This window comes from Equus przewalskii, chromosome 21, assembly GCF_037783145.1.
Source record: "Equus przewalskii isolate Varuska chromosome 21, EquPr2, whole genome shotgun sequence".
Lineage (NCBI taxonomy): Eukaryota > Metazoa > Chordata > Mammalia > Perissodactyla > Equidae > Equus > Equus przewalskii.
This window is the reverse complement of record NC_091851.1, coordinates 10,340,161-10,360,182: the sequence shown is the minus strand read 5'-3', so window position 1 is coordinate 10,360,182 and position 20,022 is coordinate 10,340,161. Positions and strand designations below refer to the sequence as shown.

The 20,022-nt window shown below is 38.1% G+C and overlaps 1 protein-coding gene across 7 annotated transcripts in view; it reads right to left on the bottom strand.

Annotated features, from left to right (window-relative positions):
• SEL1L2 (SEL1L2 adaptor subunit of SYVN1 ubiquitin ligase) overlaps window positions 1–20,022 on the bottom strand; it is a 118,203-nt gene that overhangs the window by 19,047 nt on the left and 79,134 nt on the right. For all 7 annotated transcript variants that reach the window (XR_011530948.1, XR_011530947.1, XM_070588793.1 and 4 more), the window contains 7 exons: window positions 12,830–12,883; window positions 12,320–12,379; window positions 12,148–12,229; window positions 10,778–10,932; window positions 10,071–10,127; window positions 3,845–3,913; window positions 2,888–2,965 (listed from right to left, as the gene is read on the bottom strand). Coding sequence is in view for 5 of the 7 variants with exons in the window: in XM_070588793.1 (XP_070444894.1) it covers window positions 2,888–2,965; window positions 3,845–3,913; window positions 10,071–10,127; window positions 10,778–10,932; window positions 12,148–12,229; window positions 12,320–12,379; window positions 12,830–12,883 (555 nt within the window). In the remaining 2 variants the exon portion in view is untranslated. The remainder of the gene's footprint in view (window positions 1–2,887; window positions 2,966–3,844; window positions 3,914–10,070; window positions 10,128–10,777; window positions 10,933–12,147; window positions 12,230–12,319; window positions 12,380–12,829; window positions 12,884–20,022) is intronic.

The window sequence follows — 20,022 nt, the reverse complement described above, 5'->3', positions numbered from 1 at the left end:
ATAAAAGGGCCAGCTATTGTCAGGATACTTAAGGACAATCCATCTGTATTTAAAACAATGGCATACCTCTGTTCCCTTCTTCCCTCTTTTCTCCTGACTACATTTACCTGTTGTCCTAGGAGGCTTGGGATAGTCCAGTCTGGGGGTAGGAAGGCCTGGTGTGGTGGATGTGGTAAAGTCTAGTGAGTCTGGTTTCTTCTAACTATCATCATTTAGGTGTTGAGAAAAATGGAAGTGAAGGGAAATGAGAGGAGGGAAGGAAGAAGGGAGAGAAGAAGGAGGAAGGTTAGAATAGTGGGGACAATTACTTTCCTTCTCTAAGAGAGTCACTGGGAAACCAGGGGTTCATTGGATGACTCACCAACCGTTTAAGACCCAGAGCACCTGTTTAGAACTTTCAGGTCAGGAGTAGCCAATTCAGGCCCTCCAGCAACCATGCAGTAATACAAGAAGTACATTAGACCAGTGATGGAGGGAGTGGTGGAGACTGAGGCAAACCAGAGAGCACCTGCCCTATCTAAAGGCAGCAGCAGCTCCTCAGCTCTCTGCTCCAGCCAGTTGTTGCCACACGGAATGGCAGCCTCACATGGTCAGCTTTTCTCATTTTTCAAGAAAAGGTGCTTGTTCAGATTTTGATATGAAATTTCCTAATGTTTGAAATACTTTCTGGGTCAAACAAAACATATGTATAGGCAATCCTCCCATATATAACTTCTACTTTAGGGCTCAGTGCTCTTGCTTAGGTTAACCGACATGAACTCAGGGAGCAGATAGTCACTTATTTGGCAAATATTTAATGAACCCACACTGTGTGCTAAAACTCTTGCCCTCCTCTAGTCGAGGAGACACGGCCTTCAGACAGTAGGAGAGAAGACACAAGATAGAAGCAGTACATACAGTAGACACAGGGCAAGTTCAGAAGAAGGAAAAGATTATGTGAGCCAAGGAGAGTAGGGATGGCTTTGTGGAGGGAGAGAGGACTGAGCTCTGCTCTGGGGGATGGGTAAGATTCAGAATGGGGGGTTATGGGAAGGGAGGGGATGAGACAAGACTGTGGAGATGGGGATGGGCCTGCTGTATTCAGAGGTGTGAGAGAGAAAACCAGAAGAATATGGCCCAATATGGGCCCAACATCACCTAGGATAACTGTTCATGTTTCTGAGTAAATGAGACAAAAGACGTCATAAAGTCTGTAGCTTTGCATCTTGTACTGATATGACTTAAAAACAAATTTAAAAAGCAATAGTTCTTTAAAAGGTAGTAGAGTATGGGTGTGTAGAGTGGAAGACAGAAATCCTTTACTTTGATAGTGACCTCAAGTGAGAAATCTAATAAATTGTCCAGGTGATGATAAAGGAATATACGGCCATGTTCCCCTGATGCCGTTCAGAATAATTACCTTAAATAGAGTTGCAGATTTCCTCTGTAAAGAGATGCAGCTCTGGCTTAGAACACAAGTACCTCAGACCACTGCTGGTTACACAGACCTGAATAGCTTGGAAGCTGGGTTGATTTACACACTCAACTTCCTCTCATTATTCCTTTGGACTGACAAATCAGTGTTATTTGCCAGATTACAAGAGATCTTCCTCTGTTCCATTAACCCACCTCTTTTTCACTCTGCTCTCCGTTGTCATCCTAATCTAATGGTACTCCAGATAACTGTCTTGCTGAGCAACAATTTCATATAAATTACAAGGGAGAGGAGTACCAGCCTTCTCAGTAATTTACACAATAGCAGCAGCTCCAAGATGCAAGTCATTTATAAATAGGCTCCTAAAGCAGCAAGTGGGCTTTTAAAAACTGAGAGCAGTTGAAAATATTCCCTGATTTGAGCAGATCTTTACTGCCAGTGTTGCAGCATGATGTAAGACAATGAAATGCTTCAACTGTGCAGGGATAGAAAGTTTACCAAGGCCATTCACCAAGACTAGGCAGATGGGTGTTGCCATGAGGAAGTTCTTCATGCATGAAAGGGATTCAGAGTAGTCTCCTAGGTTTTCTTTGACAGATACCAGTCTCGCTGAGCCTAGGAACCAAGGCAAAGCTTCAATGGCAGGAGCCATATTATACCATTTCTAGATTCCCTCACATATCCAGTCCATTCTGACTTGGATATGCTTTGAAGTTCACTCTACTTAACTGGACCCAGGCTGCAAAAGATACTAGCTGACACATAGCACTTACCATGTGCCAGGCACTGCTGTAAGTACTTTACAATATGAGGCATATAAATATTAACTCGTTACATCCTGACAGCAGCAATATGAGGCAAATCTTATATTCCCATTTTACAAATGGGGAAATTGAAGCACAGAGAGGTTAAATAACTTGCCCATGGTTACAAAGACAGTAAGCTGCAGGGCTAGCATTGAAACCAGGGATTCTGCCTCCAGAGCCAAACTCTCAAACATCTCTTGGTGTCTGCCTCTGACAACCTTCTGCCTAGCCCCGGGGGATTTCTGGCCTTAGGCCTTAGTAGGATCGAACTGGAGAAAACTGGACATTTCTTGGTTGTCTTTGTCCTCAACTTACTGTGGTTATTGACTGAGTTTTCCCTTCCTCTGCCCTCATCTTGTTTATGTCCTGTTTCCTGATCTAGACATCCTCATCTCCTGCATGGGGGAGGGGAAAGTTGAGCTTCTGTCTGGTCTTCTGCTAGGGCAGCAGAACTCTCTGCCATTTTCCATTTACCAAGATGAGAAGACATGTCCCCCCTACCCAAACCCCATATTTTATTGTCAACAATATTCTTCTCCAGGGCACAAAACTCCTCCCAGGCCCGTTAGCTGGCCTTGGGGCTTCGGAGTCAACTCTTAAGCACCAATCTGCACGTAATAAAAGCCGACAGTTTTCACGTGTTTACAGAAATGAGCTGAGTACACACCTTGTTGGCTGCCATGGAAAAGTACTTGAAGGCAGTAGCATTACTTTGTGGTGCTGCAGCATTACCCTCTAAATACATCTAGAAAAGAAGAAAAAGAACATGTGAAAAATGAGGAACTTGAGGGTGATGACAATGTTTTCGAACTACATAGAGGTAATGGTTGCACAACATTGGGAATGTAGTAAACGCCACTGAATTGTACACTTGCAAATGGTTAAGTTTATGTTATTTGAATTTCATCTCAATTTAAAAAAGAGAAAAAGCTAAGGAAACAACCTACTATATACATTCTGGAGTGACCTTGCCTGAGGCAAAGAAACAGACCCTATTTGCGCGTTCTCATATTTCCTCACATCTAATTTTACTGTATGTAGCACTTCTGGAAGCAGGGCACTTGTCCCCATGGTTACTAATGCAAATTGGCCGCAGGGAGCCAAGGGCAGTGCTCAGAGGAGTGAGTGATCTTTAAAGGAGAGAAGAACATGCCTCTAGAGAAACCCTCACTCAACAAAGCCACTGGGGTCAGAGGTGCCCTAAGGGTGGACTTTGGTCAGCCTGAAGCTGGTTCTCCGTTCAGGAATGGAGGAGGGAGGCACCTCGTTGGGCGAAGGCCTGCATCCGTTTGATGCATGACTAGCCCGGCTCTCCTGTTACATGCCAGAGTAAGGTGTCAAACTGGGGCTGAGGGGATGGGGCGCTGAGCTACACTCAACTGAGGAGCCCTGGGCCAGGTGCATTTTCAAGGCTGCTTTTAGTGCCCTAGATAAAGGCTGCTGTTGTGTGGGGCTTCTTCCCAAGCTGTCACCTCAGGAATACTAGTCTCAGTTTGTAGCAGAATGCCCAGTCGGATGCTTCCATGAAAGAGGCCTGCAGCCCTGTCACTATACACATTAGCTGGTACATTAATTTCTTGGGTTTTTAAGAAATGAAAAATGTTGACGGAGATGAAGCATGTACCTTTCCTATAAATGCCATGGCATTTGCACTCCCGGCCTTTGCTGCCTTTAAGAAGTAATATAATGCTTTCTGGAGAGAAAAGGAACAGTAGTATTAACAGTCACGAACATAACCTTCAAAATGGCTTTTTGAACCAAACTTTATTTCATTCAATATGCATTCAAAAATATCTATGAAATGCCCACTTTGTTCAAGGCACTACTCCAAGTGCTATTTCAACCATAAATCTAAGGAGTGGGAGCTATATATAGCTCACATATACAATTTTAGAATGTGAAGGCTTGTTTCTTACATTTGGAAAGGCATAGTGGGCATTTGTGGAAGACAGATGAATCCAGGCTGCAGAACTAAATAGTACATTCTTTTGAAAAAGTACCCTTCTATGTTAACACTATGTAGTTATTTTATAAGACAGTTTGTACAATTGGCAGAATTGGATATGCAGTGACCTAATGTTTATAAGACAGAGTAAGACCAGACACACCTGGCTGCTTGCTGAGACCAAGTCTTTCTGCAGAAGTGAAGTTCAGGCCAATTCTTTCTAAATCAAACTGAAGGGAACCGGCAAAGCCTCTGATTCTTTCTAGGTCATAACATTAAAGGAAACGTTCAGTCTAGAATGCGTAAGGGTTGATTTGTACCTTGCTGCCTCATTCCCTTGGCCTCATCCTGACCTTCCAGAAGTTCTTCTCAGAGACCACATGGAATATTAAAAGAAATTAGACTCAGGCATGAGAAATGAAGATACTCTCCAAAGTGTCTTATTAGGACACAACTCTTATGCTTTTTAAAAAGCCTAGGTTGATATGCAAGGATCTGCTCCTTCTCAAGGAGGAGAGAATGTTTAAGGAAGAAATATGAGTAGTTCTTTTATATGTAAATTTGCTCCAGAAATATTGCCAAGCTATTTGAGAACCCACCCTTGTTACTAAAGTCATTCTGCCTTATGGATATAAGTAAATGCAATTGCCACCAATGCTGGACCTCATTGCATCATGCATTCATTCATCCATCCATCTCTTCTTTATTCTTTCAAAAACTTGATTGAAATGTTCTACATATACTTATGGTAATATGTTAAGTATTATAGGTGATTGATGAACATAAAAATACTTTCCATGCACTCGCTTCCTAACAATACTGCTGAGAAGAAAGGCATATGTGTAAATAGCAATAAAATAGTAGGTGATAGATGGGATAAAAAGAACACAAAAAGAATGAGAGGGTATAGAATAAAAGAAATTGTACCTAGTTCCGTGATAAGTGTTTTTCAAGCTTTTTTTTACCTAATCTTCACAACAGCACATAAAAAAGGTATTATTAATATCTGAGCCTGTATAGTGACACTCAAGAGTCATGCAGCTGGTACTGGAGTTCCACAAGCAGGCTGAATGCAATTCCCATGTACTCGGCACTCTGGCTTCACGGTAAGAGGAAGGAGGTCTTAAATGATAAAGGTCCCACAGAAGATGGAGAGGATTCACTGGAGCAGAGGACACCATAGGCTCAGGGAATAACATGAGACGGGAATGTCCAAGGTGTGTCCAGGAAATAGTAATGACTTCAGTATGGCTGAAGTAGAGTGCCCCAAAGCTAAGACTTGCAAAAATATGATAAGGCCATATTATAACCAGTCTTGAATACCCAGATAAGTACTTTTATTTTATCTGGTAGGAAATAGAAGCAATTTGAGATTTATGAGCATGAGGGAATCTTGAAACTGTGTGAAAGTATTAGGCAAGCTACTTTGATGGATATACATGAGCCAATCTGAGTTCTTGCTCTCAAAGAGTTAAAATCAAGTATCCATCTGCTGTGGTCTGCATATTTGCATCACATTAAAATTCATATATTGAAAACCTAATGCCCAAGGCAATGGTATTAGAGATGGGGCCTTTGGGAGGTGATTGGCAGAGCTCTCGTGAATGGGATTAGTGCCCTTATAAAGCAGGCTCCAGAGAGCTAGCTCGCCCCTTCTGCTATGTGAGGATACAATGAAATGTTTGCAGACTGGAAGAGGGTCCTCCCACAACCATGCTGACACTCTGATCTCAAACTTCCAGCCTTCAGAACTGTGAGAAATAAATTTATATTGTTCATAAGCCACCCAATCTATGGTATTTTTGTTATAGCAACTCAAACAGACTAAGACACTTTCCTTCCTTCCTTCCAATTTTTTTTGGGGGGGAGGGTGAGGAAGATTGGCCCTGAGCTAATATCTGTTGCCAATCTTCCTCTTTTTGCTTGAGGAGGATTGTCCTTGAGGTAACATCTGTGTCAGTCTTCCTCTATTTTGTATGTGGGACACCACCACAGCATGGCTTGATGAGTGCTATGTAGGTCGGTGTCTGGGATCCAAACCCATGAACCCCAGGTTGCTGAAGTGGAGCATGCAAACTTAACCACTATGCCACTGGGTCGACCCCTATCCTTCAAATATTTAGTGAGCACCTACCATCGTATTTTACTGATTCTAAGATGTACATCTCCACTCCCAAATTTTAATCAGGACACTTCTTACTATCAATGGCATCATATATTGGCAGTGTTTTTTCTTTCTCAGTAGGACATAAACTAAAGTATCTTATAATTGATAGTAGCTTAGATATGATGAAATATAATATGTCTCAAGCATTTATGCTAAGTGAAGCTTTATTATTTTTATTATTTGAATGTACATCTCTTTTTTTTTTAAAAAAAGCATGATTTTTCATTTGTTCTAAGAAAATCCCTCATTTAATCAGTTTGCAACATTCCCCCTAGAATGAAATGTCAAGAAAATGTATTGTTCTAAAAACAATTATGAACACTTCTTTTATCCCAGGCTCTGTAAATCATCCTGAAAAGGGATGATATTACCTCTTTCTTTTTACTGGGTGGCAGGGTAGACAAAGTGTTGCCCTTACATATTTGATATTATTCCTCTGCTAGGTTTAATTTAATTACACATTATCTACTTTAATATAATGCACCAAAACACCCAGCTTTCCTAATCCCATTCATTCTGAGCTTGTATATATTTAGAAATGCAAATAACACTAAAATGTGTGTGTAGAAATTCAAGATAATGTAATCAAGAATTGCATATACAATACTTTGCAATAATTAATATTTGATGGTGGGCTTGGAGGAGGTGAAAATGTTGCCTGTGAGACAACTCATGAGAGAGATTAATTCAATCAAACTGTGGAGAAAAAAAGGTAAGCTAATTATTTCCAGGTATTTTTACATTTAATTTGCTGGGCAGTAAACTGGGCATCACTTACATTTATAAAGAGCCTTACACTAATAATTTTCTTTGGTGGACTAAAGCCTAGTATTAGCATACTGGCTTAAGTGATGGTTCTCAGGCTGAGGAGCAACATATAACGCTTAGGATGCTCTCACTAATTAATTAATTAATTCAATAAATACCTACTAAGTACCTAATATGTACCACGTACTAATCTGAGTACAGGATACATAGTAGTAAGCAAGACAGACAAGAACTTACATTCCATTGTGGGGAGAACAACAGTAAACAAATCAAGATCAATTTAATTCAGCGAGTGATATGAGCTAGAGGAAAGTAAACACAGTGATAGGATAAGGGATGGAAGAGTATAGCTGATCAAGAAAATCCTCTCTGTGGGGTGAGACTTGAAGGATGAGCTGTGGTAACAGCCTTTCGAGAAACTCAGTTTATCCTTTTATCTTCTCTCTCCCCTTTGTATCTCCTCTACCACTCCAAATTGATTTTGGTGCAACTAAGCTGTGGTATGTTGCAAAAATGACCACAATACTTTGCAGTTCTGCATATTGAAAAGAGGTCCCTTTTCTTGCCCCTTCCATGCTGGCTGGCCTTGTGACTTGGCCAAAACAATATGGCAGAAGTGATTTGTGAGTTCTGACTCTAAGCCTCAAGAGACTTCTGCTCATGTGTTCTTAGAACATTTGACTGCCATGTGAAAAGCTTGGGCCAGTTGCCAGCAGGATGTGAGCACATGGAGAAAGGCCCTAGTCATCCTAGCTGTCACAGATGAGGCCATTAAAAACCAACCAGCCCTGGCCAAAACTCTAGCTAACTATAGATGAATGAGCAAGCCTGGCCAAGATTAGTTGAGCTTGGTCCAGACCAGAAGAATTACTCAGTTGAGCCCAGTCAAAACTGCTGACCTTCCAAAATCATGAATTAAATAAATGGTTGTTATTTTAAGCCACGTAAATTTGGGAGTGGTTAGTTATACAGCCTAATCTAACTGATGCATAAGCCAATCAGTATTGAGGTTTGAGACCTTGACTAGAGCCCTCCATTCAATTGTGGGTTTCTTACACTGAGGAACACAGGAAGAACCAGCCTGCCTTTGCCCCAGAATGTGCCTGAACCACTAGGCAAGTTCTGGAATTAAACCAGCCTTTTTGAAATGTCTGAATGGGAAGCATAGGCCCAACCCTCCATCAGAAAGTTATAGCTAAAGCAACTTGAGAGATTATGTCATTCCTTCTTCTTGTTTTATAAGTGGAGAAACTGGATTTTAGAAGCTGTGTATATATATACGTGTATATGTATATACACGTATATATATGTGTATGTATATATACACACATATTTTTTTCCCCAGGTCAAAAGGAAGTAAGATTTAATGGAAAGAGCACAGGCTCTGAATGTTGAAGCCCTGAATTCAAATTCTGATTAACAACCTTACTACCCAGCTGTGAGACTTGAAGCAATTTACTCCATCTCTCCAGCCTCAGCTTCTCATCTGTGAAATAGAGATAATAAAACCTCCATGAATGAGCCCACAGGAGAGCCTGACTGCACTCCTGGGTGACGCCCAACTGCCTGGCTGTTGCCACTACAACAGTGGAATCCTTCAGTGCCAGCCTTGGGATTGTACTTCCTCCTCACCTAGAGGCAGCTACAGCTCCCTTTTCACGTTCACGGTGGCTGGAGCTGATTGTAAGTACTTAGCCCTGTGGGTTTCACGTACTCTACAGAGATTGGTGGGTATTCCCTATGGCTGAAGTTTGGGTGCCTTCACAGTCAATCAACTTTCATATTTATGGGAAACAGGGAATTCTTCCCAGTTATGCATCCCAAAGTTAACATAAGAAACTCATTGCAGTCTAAAATCTGACATTGGAGTATTATTGTTAACCCAGAACTTCCCATCTAAGAAGCTAAAACCTTGGTTATGATGAGGATTAACAAAATCTGAAGACCTTCAATTGAGCTGTCTTGGGATGCATATGCTTATTTCAATTACCTATTTTATCACATTTTATGAAATTAACTTTGACCTTTAGCTAATGTGTACTGTACCTCATATAAAACAAACAATAGTACCAAAGACTCATTCATAAAATAACAATATAATGTGAAATGGAAAGTAGTAACAGATCATGCTTTTATGTAACTGCCTTATAAAGTAGTTATTTCTATTGCTTAGCCATTAGGACTCTGTTGAAATAGGGTATGTGTTCCTTTGAGACAATGAGCACATGGCTCCTATAAAATGACAAATCTGAAAAATCATCTTTTAAAAAGAATTCCAGTTACTTCCCCAGACCTGTGGGGATCTAGGGCCTTGAAACTGCAATAAAATCTAGACAAGACCGCATCCCAGGGCTCTGGCATCTTACTGAAGATGTAGGTCAAGTTTATTTGCTTTTTTCTCCATTATAAATTTGATTTTTTAATTATCTTCTAACCTTACTAGGATAAGATCATGTTAAACAAAATGACTGAAAGGAGCTTTGCAAATTTATAAAGATACTTAACAGTATTTCTAATTATATTGAAAGCAGTCTGTCCTCTGATCTAGCCAAATGGGGCTGAGGCTGGCCCTCAAGCTCCTCAGCAGGAAACTCACAGATGGACTTTCCATAGCTGGCCTTCGGGAAACAGGCGTGTCCAAGGCCAGCAGGAGTGGGTATGCATCTCATCTAACCCCAACCCAACAGTGAGTTTGGGTAAGAGAAGTCTAGGTCCAGTGGGAACACGGAAACTTCCCTGCCCCAACTGCTCCTTCAGAAGCCTCTAGCATTTTCTATTTGGAAGCAGGTAGGAAAAGTGTTCCTTCTGGTGAACTTTGTTCTTCCTCAAAACTGGGAAGCAGATCTGACCAAAGAAGCAGCAGTGGGCTTTCCCCAGGAGCTCTTCCACCCTCCCTCCTTCACTGCCCTGCCATTCTCCCTAACCACTGTCTTCCCCACCTGATATGACTGAATCTTGAGGTTGACTTACGTAGTAATCCTGATCTAGACCTTTTCTCCCAATGAGATGTAATTGTCCAAGAGATACCTAGGAACAATGAGTTTTGAAATTATTTTAGCAGTAGTATTAATTTAAATAAAGAAAAGGAAAAAATTTACTTGATGATTTTACTATAGCATGTTGATCCAGTTTGATGCAGTTGGCATGTCTTAAAAAAGAAGCAGGAAAACATTCCAGACTATATCTTTTATTGGGTAATTGGTTGGTTCTGGGCATATGGCTTCCTCAGTGGCAGGAAGCTTGCCTGCTGGTGTATTGCAACACATGGGCAGATAAACTGAGGGGCCTTAAGTCTTGGCTCTCAAAATTCACACAGATGCTGTCCCATTCCCATTCCCAAAGACGGAACACTTCTAGATCCTGGTAAGATTTCATTCATATTAAAATCAACATTGGATGGTCCTTTTTTCCTATAATTAAAATCTAGATTTTTTAAAATTGAAATTTTTAGGAGTAAATGCAAAAAAATATATATCATTACTATGGCAACTAACTCTCCCATAGGCCATAGGAACTCCAAGTGTCAGGGGACAAAAAAGGAGGAGGGCAAAGCAGAGGGCATGTCTCTTCCCTTCCCCATTCAGGAAGGGGCACTGTTTACCCCTCTAGGACTCAGAGAGAGCCAAGTCCCTTGTAACTTGCACGTTCTAAAAATTCAAGCTTGCTGTATACATTACTTGTAGCTGAACATCTCCTCTTTCTGCCAAAAATTTATAGTATTGGTATATGTCCCAATCCAAAATCTCACTGTTAGAACTCAGATTTTCAGGTCTCTCAGTTAGTCTCACTTTTTCCACTGGAATACCTTCACTTTTTTCCAATTTGTCAGCAACTGTGAACAGAAACAAGCCAGAGATAGCCAAAATACACAAGGTTTCAAGAGATAACAGTCAACTGAGAGAAAACACTGTTAGGCCTACTCTTAAACTGTGCAGAGATCTGGTCTACTAACAGAAATGAACTATCCTTGGGAGACAGAAACTTGCTAATTTTTGTTTATTTGGTTCTGAGAAAAGTGCAAGAAACTTAGATGTTCTTTGCAACCCATATGAATATTGTATCAACCTATATGAGACCCTACTGAAGATTTGGCCAAGCAGGCTCAAGAAAAGAAGATAGATTTTAGGAAAAGGTAACTTCCTCCCTCTACCACTGATTTTTTCTGGAACTAAAACTACAATATAAGAGCAATAGCTGCTCCTTAATAACTTCCTAAGGATAGTCTGAAAATAAATATAAAGATAAATATGCTTGAATAAACCTAACAAAGAGTGCAGTTTGAAATATATATATATAGTAATTCCATTTTCATTAAGCATATGAAATGCTCTTGTTATATATAGCATCTTAAATTCAAAAGTAGTTATTTTCCTCCTTCTTTCTTTTCTCAGATCCTAATAATGCCAAAGATGTGTATTCAAATGTTATTCTGATTACAGAAATTAACCAAATGGACTTCACTTCTTGGAAGACTTTTATTTAAAACTCCATTATTTAGTCTGGCTTGGTGATGTTGCAAGATGAAATGTTACACGCAACTTTGAAAATGATTCTAGGAACATATGTTAAACTCATGCTCTATATTTTGTAGACAAAGGATAGGGTAATAGAATAATGATTGCTTGAATTGTTGTCATATGCAGTGATAGAGAGCACCAATGTATGTAGCTTACATCCATTTCTTCAGGAATTTTTAACAAGGCATCCCATATTCTAAATGTTAGAATTAGGGAAATTGCTTAATATTTATTGATGTTACATTCAGATTCTCAGTTTAAGGAAAGAACATCACAAGAACAAGTAAAACAGAATTGTTTGGGGACATGCAGTAACAAAAATTAAAATTGAGTACAGTCATTTAAAACTTTTTGAAAAGTAACTATTAAGAAATTAGAAACTCTACATTGTATTAAAAGAATTGTATTATAACAGACGTTAAAAGCATAGCCTCTTAATTCTTTCATAAATATGTGAACTGGAATTGACTTATTTTTCTAATTGCTTGACAAGTCTGTTTATCTTAAAATAAATTATGTGAATTACTCACTATAATCTGCCACTTTCTTGTAATGATTTAGCGCAACTTCACAATTCTGTAGAACATTGATTCCTGACAAATATCTGTACCCCTAAAACACAGGCATATATAATCTTAATATTCTGACAATGCTGTATTTATAACATACCTATTTTGGCCCAAGAATATTTAATTTACGAACCAAAATCATCTGGGACATCATGCTTCCTCCAGCACTTCCAAAGGTGTAATATATCAGTGCCTAAAGTAAAAAAAAAAAAAAAGAAAAAGAAAGTCATCTAGATTTAGAACTCAAACCAATCATTGTTTTTTTAATTCCTAGCCCAGCAATGAACCTTGAACTACTCCAAAATAAGGTTCCAAATTTCATGCTCTTGCTCTGTAAAGATGGCTGCCATTGGAGGCAGGGGGCTTACCAAGCTCTGGAGTCTGGGAAAAGGGCATTGTACATGATATTTCATTTAATTGTCACAACATCCCTGTGAGGTAGATACTGTTCTACCTTTAATGAAGAACCTGAAATATGAGACATCAAGGACCTTATGATATTTTAACCCTAAACTTTTCTATTGAGCTGGTGCTCTTAACCACCACACTAGAGTGAGCCTCTTTACCTAAAAAGTAGACTCTCTATTCAGTGTGCCCTTTTTAAAAAATCAGTTTTGTTCCAGACAAAATGGAATGACCTTACCTTGGCTTGATTGTATTCCATTCCTATTCCATAAGAAGACAAAAATCCTAATGCCTAAAACCCAAAAGAAAAAGAAAAACTCAATAAATTCCTTTATTTCACAATTATTCTTATCTACATTGGTAAGGGATATTTTAAATGTCTGCTTCATAGTAATTTGTATTGTGAATTTATTTCTTATACTACAACAAAGTGCCTTTTTACACTTCTGCTAAAACTGCAAGAATTTGGAAAAGGTCACAATATTAGGAGCTTTGCATAGTACATGTGAAAATTGGCTTATACTTACTGAGCTTTAGTATAAATTATAATAATAAAACATTATAAACTGCATAGTACATGTGAAAATTGGCTTATGCTTACTGAGCTTTAGTATAAATTATAATAATAAAACATTATAAACCAATGTTCTTTGTGTGCTTCCCTTTCTTGGCAATGAAAAAAATTTTCCTTCAATAGTTTTGAATTTGAATTTGGATATTTTTCTTCATATTTTAAAAATAAATGCGACAGATATAAAAAGTTAAAACAGTAAGAACTATATTAAATAAAAAGTGAAAATCTGACTACAGAGCAAGGTGATGGACTAGGAAGCCTGAGTTCTTGTTCCCCCACAGAGACACCAACTTAGCAACGATAAACACTCCAAAAATCCTTTATGAGAACTACAGAAATCAGTTAAGAAATTGTAGTAACCCAGGCAAACTCAAAGCAAAGTACAGCCCACTGAATAGGTAAGAAAAGCCATTTTATTTAATCTGCAGTTGCCCCTCCCGAAGCCAGCACAGGTCAATGTGATCAGAAGAAAAAGTCCCACTCAGGGCTTCTCCTTTGGGAGGGAAAGAGGAGAGTGGAACTTAGGTCCAATGTTACAGCTTTTGGGAGGACCCCCTGAGGGACTGGTTTCTGTACTGCCTGACTCAGAGCCCTGGTGGGGAACCAGCATACTTTGGATTCTTGGGGGGCTGCTAAGAACAAAAGATTGCTGAACCACTTATTGTAGCACCAGAGAATTTGCAGATACCACAGAGGGAAGCCAGCACAATTTGGTATTATATGAGAAAGCACCCAGCTGGTGGCTTCTCCCTGGGAAAGAAAAAGAGTGAAATGGGAGTCCAGTGTTTCAGCTTTTTGGGGGGCTGCTCAAAAGACTGGTTTCTATCTTCTTGGACTTAGAGCACTGACACAACTGGCATGCTTTAGATGCTGGGGGCCACTAAGAACAGAAGAGAACTTAGTGGCTTGTTCCAACACCAGAAGACCTGCTGTATCATGAACAGACACCAGAGGGAGGAAGACATTACAAGCTCTTGAAAAAGAAACTGGCAAACCTCTCTAATTAGGAAATTACAAACATAGAGAAGATATATCCCCAGAAAAGATTTGAGAGGCCCCCAGAATCTTGAGCCATGCTGAATGGCAAAGGTCTCGCCCTGTATCAAATCTGTAAAGATTAGGAGAGGCGATTGTTTTTCCAAATGCATATATCACAGCAAAAAATAACAAGGCACACAATGAAACAGGGAAATACAGCCCAATGAAAGGGATAAATAAATCCCAAAAAAAGAAAAAGACCCTAAAGAAAAGGAGATCTACAAATTACCAGATAAAGAATTCAAAATAATCATCTTAAGCTCAAAGTGCTACAAGAGAACACATGTAAACAACTAAATGAAACCAGGAAAACAATGCATGAACAAAATAAGAATGTCAACAAAGAGATAGAAACTACAAAAAAGAACCTTACTGAAATTATGGAGCTGAAGAATACAATAACAGAACTGAAAAATTCACCAGAGGGGTTCAACATCAGAGTTGGTCAAGCAGAAGAAAGAATCAGTGAACCTGAACATAGGGCATTTGAAATTATCTAGTCAGAGAAACAAAAAGAAAAAAGAATAAAGAAAAGTGAAGAAAGTCTAAGGGACTTATGGGATACCAACAAATGGACCTATGTACATATTATGGGAGTCACAGAGAAAGAAGAGTGAGAGAAAAAGGAACAGAGAGATTATTTTAAGAAATAAAGGCTGAAAACTTCCCAAATCTGAGGAAGGAAAGGGCATCCAGTTCAAGAAGCTCAAAAACCTCCAACTAGGATGAACCCAAAGAGGCCCACAACAAGACACATTAGAATCAAGCCAGCAAAAGTCAAAGACAAAGAGGGAATCTTGAAAGCAGCGAGAGAAAGGAGACTCATCACATCCAAGGAAGCTCTCAAAAGATTACGAGCAGGTATCTCAGCAGAAACATAACAGGCCAGAAGGGAGTGGGATGATGTGTTCAAAATGATGAAAGAAAAAAGCTGGCAATCAAGAACACTGTATCTGGAAAAACTGACTTTCAGAAATGAAGGCAAAATAAAGATCTTCCCAGATAAACAAAGTTAAAGGAGTTCATTACCACTAGATCTGCCTTGTAAGAATTGCTAAGGGGAATCCTTCAAACTGAAACAAAAGAATGCTAGATAGGAACACAAAGCATACAAAAATATAAAGACAAATACTTAAATATAGACAAATTTGTATATATAGATAGATAGATTAATACAGAATCCTGTAATTCTATAATGGTGCATAGCCACTTTTAATTCTGTTGTAGAATTTAAAAGACAAAAGCATAAAGGATAACTATAACTTAAAAACTATGTTAATGGATACAAAATATAGAAAGATGTAATTTGTCATTGATAACATAAATTAGGGAGAGGGCAGAGTGTATGTGATTGAAGTTAAGTTTCTATCAGTTTAAAATAGATTGTTATAACTATGTTTTATGTAATCTCCATAGTAACTACAAGGAAAATACCTATAGAAGATGCTCAAAAGAAAATGAAAAGGAAATCAAAGCACACCACCACAAAAAAATATAAATGAAAAACAAAGGAAGTCATCAAGAGAGTAAAAGAGGGACAAAATAACTACAAGACAAACAAAAACAATTAACAAGATGGCAATAGTCTTTCCCTATCAGTGATTAGTCTAAATGTAAAAGGATTAAATTTCCCCAATCAAAAGACATAGAGTGGCCGAATGGATAAAAAAATAAAATCCAAATATATGCTGTCTACAAGAGACTGACTTTAAATAGAAGAACACACATAGGCATAAAGATAGACATGTAGAACAATGAAACAGAGTAGAAAGCCCAGAAATAAAACTTCACATATATGGTCAAATGATTTTCAACAAAGGTGCCAAGGCTACACAATGGGGAAATGATAGTCTTGTCAACAAATGATGTTGGGAAAACTGGATATCCACATGAAAAAGAATGAAATTGAACTCTTACCTTACACCATATACAAAAATTAACTCAGAATGAATTAAGGACCAAACATAAGGCCTGAAATGAAAAAACACATTGAAGAAAACAGAGGAAAATCTTTCTGATATTGGATTTGGTAATGATTTATTGGATATGACACTAAAAGTACAGGCAACAAAAATAAAAATAAAAAAATAAGACTATATCAAAATTAAAAACCTCTGTTTTGCAGTAATTAATACTATAAACAAAGTGAAAAGGCAACCCACAAAGTGGGAGAAAATATTTTCAAATCATTTATATGATAAAAGGTTAATATCTAGAATATATAAAGAGCTCCTACAACTCAACAACAGAAAAACAAATAACCCAATTGAAAAACGGGCAAAGGACTTGAATAAACATTTCTCCAAAGAATATATACAAATAGCCAACAATCAGGTGAAGAGGTGCTCACATCACTAACTATTAAAGAAATACAAATCAAAACTACAATGATATACCACTTCACACCCATTAGGATGGCTACTACAAAAAACCAAAACCAGAATATAACAAGTGTTGGTGAGGACAGGGAGAAAGTGGAACCCTATGCACTCTTGGTGGGAATGTAAAATGGTGCAGCCACTGTGGAAAACATGATGGTCACTTAAAAAATTAAATAGAATTACTGTATAATCTATTAATTGCACTTCTGGGTATATACCCAAAAGATTTGAAAGCAGGATCTTGAAGAGATATTTGTATACCCATGTTCATAGCAGCATTATTCACAACCGCTAGAAGTTGTAAGCAACCTAAGTGTCCATCAGTGGATGAATGAATAAACAAAATGTGGTATATACACACAATGAAATAGTATTCAGTCTTAAAAGGAAGAAAATTCTGATCCATGCTACAATGTGGATGAACCATTAGGACATTATACCAAGTGAAATAAGCCAGTCACAAAAAGACAAATACTGCATGAATCCATTTATATGATGTCTCTAACATAATCATACTCTTAGAAGCAAAGTAGGATGAAGGTTGGCAAGGGCTGGGGAGAGGGGCAGGAAGGACTTGTTTAATAGGCATAGGGTTTCAGATTTGCAAGACGAAAAAAGTTCCAGAGATCTGTTGTAGAACAATGCACAAGTAGTTAACACTACTGTACTATACACTAAAAATGCTGAAGATGGTAAATTTTATGCGTTTTTTTTATCACAATAAAAAAAGTGAAAGTCTCCTTTCACTGCCAAATCCCCATGCCTGATAACAGTTTGTCTTTCCAGACCACTTTCTAAGCATTCCCATACATATATGTAGTTTTTTCTTAAATCCCACTCCCTGCTAATTTGGGCTTCCTTTGTTATAATCTACTAAATTTTCTTATATTCGTGGACATAAGTCTAGACTTTCTAGTTCCTTGGTTTTTAATCCTGGCTGTTCGATGGACTCTCCTGAGGAGCTTTTATGAAACAAACTGGGACCCTGCCTTGGGAAAATCTGATGCATTCAGTTTCAGAATGGGGCCAGAGATTCTAGAGTTTCAAAATTTTCACAGTGATTCTGGTGAACTGCAGGCTGAGGTCAGTGCTTCTCAAACCTTGCCATGCAACATGAATAACCCTGGGATCTTGTGAAAATGCAGATTTGGATTCAGTAGGTCTGGAGTCAATCCCAGGATTCTGTATTTCTAACAAGCTCCTGGAGGGATGTGCATACTGCTGGTCCATGACCATACTTTAAGTGGCAAGAGTCTAGTTCTATTTGAAAATTTCTGGGCCAAAGCTGAATTATGTTGATCCCTGTAGCTTAAGGTATGTTTTGATATCTGGTGGAGCAAGTCTCCACATATTATTAGTCTTCCTTCTCATAAATTTATTTCCTATTCTTACACCTTAACCATTATTGATCAATTTTAGTGTCTATCTTCAAAGTGTCACGAAAATTTCATAAAATAAATGCTTTTTTTTCACTTGATATATCTTGGAGGTTTTCCCCTGCCAGTACTTACAGGTGGACATGCCGTAATTTCATGGCATAGTCATTGCCTTTGTTAGACATTAGTCATAGTCATTGTCTATTGTTAGACATTTAGGGCATTTAAAATTTTCAGCTTTTACTAAAAACAATGAAATTCTTATACATCCACATGTATATATTTTTTAGAACAAATAACTGGAAATGGAATTGCTAAGACAAAAGGCGTATGCACTGAAAATTTTGACAGATACTGCCAAATTGCCTATACCAAGGTGTTTTTACAAATTGATGCTCTCAACCCAAAGCATGTGAAGTACCTATTCCCCCATACTCTCACCAACACTGGATATCATCAATCTCTAATTTTTTAGTTTTGCCAGTCTAATGGATAAAAATATCTTGTTTTAATTAGGATTTCCTGAATAACTAGTAAGGTTGAACATCTTTTCTTATTTACTGACCATTTAATTTCCTCTGTCATTTGCATATTCATGTCCTTTGTCCATTACTACTAGGTATATTTATCTTTCTTATTGATGTGTAGGAGACTTTTATAAACTTTATATATTAGTCATTTGTCTGTTATATATTTGGTGAATATTTCCTCCTAGTCTACTGCTTGCCTTTCATCACTGGTTATGCTATTTTATTATACAGAAGTTTTAAAGTTTTTATGATAACTAAAATTTGTCAAGTTTTCCTTAAAGAACAAGACAAATATCAATAATAAATCCTCAGAGTGACTTTTTTTGAATCTACATATGCCATCTGTTTTATATTTTACATCAGTGAAGCTGAATATGTCTTCATATTGCCTTCTCAGATTATGTGTTTACTAAGCTGCTGCTGTGTATTAGGATAAAAGAATGCTTACTTGCACATTAGGTGTCAAGATCAGCATTTCAAACTTGACAAATCATTAGAGGGAGACATTGGAGGGAGAAGTGGACAAAAATATCTTACTATATCCAAAATGAAATTAAATGGACAAAATCCAGGACACTGACAATACCAGATTCCGGTTAGGATGTGGAGCAACAGGAACTCTCATTCATTGCTGATGAGAATGCAAGATGGTATAGTCACTTTGGAACACAATTTGGCAATTTCTTACAAAACGAAACATACTCTTACCATATGATGCAACAATTGCACTCCTCGGTATTTACCCAAATGAGATAAAAACTTGGGTCCACACAAAAATTGGGATATGGATGTATATAGCAGCTTTATTCATAATTGCCAGAACTTGGAAGCAACCAAGACGTCCTTTAGTAGCTGAATTACAGGTAAATAAACTGTGTTATATCTAGACAATGTAATATTATTTAGCACTAAAGAGAAATGAGCTATCAAGCCATGAAAAGATGCGGAGGAAACGTAAATGGATATCACTAAGTGAAAGAAACCAATCTGAAAAGGCTACATACTGAGTGATTCCAACTATATGACTTTCTGAAAAAGATAACTGCAAACAGTAAAATGATCAGTGGCTTCCAGGGGCTGGGGGAAGGGAAGAATGAATAGGTGGAGTACAGAGGATTTTTAGGGCAGTGAAACTACTCTATATGATTCTATTATGGTGGATATATGCCATTATATACTTGTCCAAGCCCATAAAATGTACAACACAAAGAGTAAACTCTTAAAAAATGAACTTAAGTAAATTCCTTTTACTGAGAAAGACTGTGGCAGGGATTGCTGGTTGTATTGCAGGATTTTTTTTCTTCCAGAATAACAGATCCCTTGATTTGTAGCCCTGGATGTGGTAATCAAAATAGACTGTAAGATTGAACCACAGGAAATTGATGATGTGGTAGGTCAAATGTCAGCAATGTCATGGTTTAACTTAATATGATCCACAGCCTCCTTAGCAGTCAGATGTGGCCGTGTGATTAGGTTATGACCAGTAGCCGTGAGTGACAGTGATGTGAGCAACTTGCAGTTCATGCTGTTAA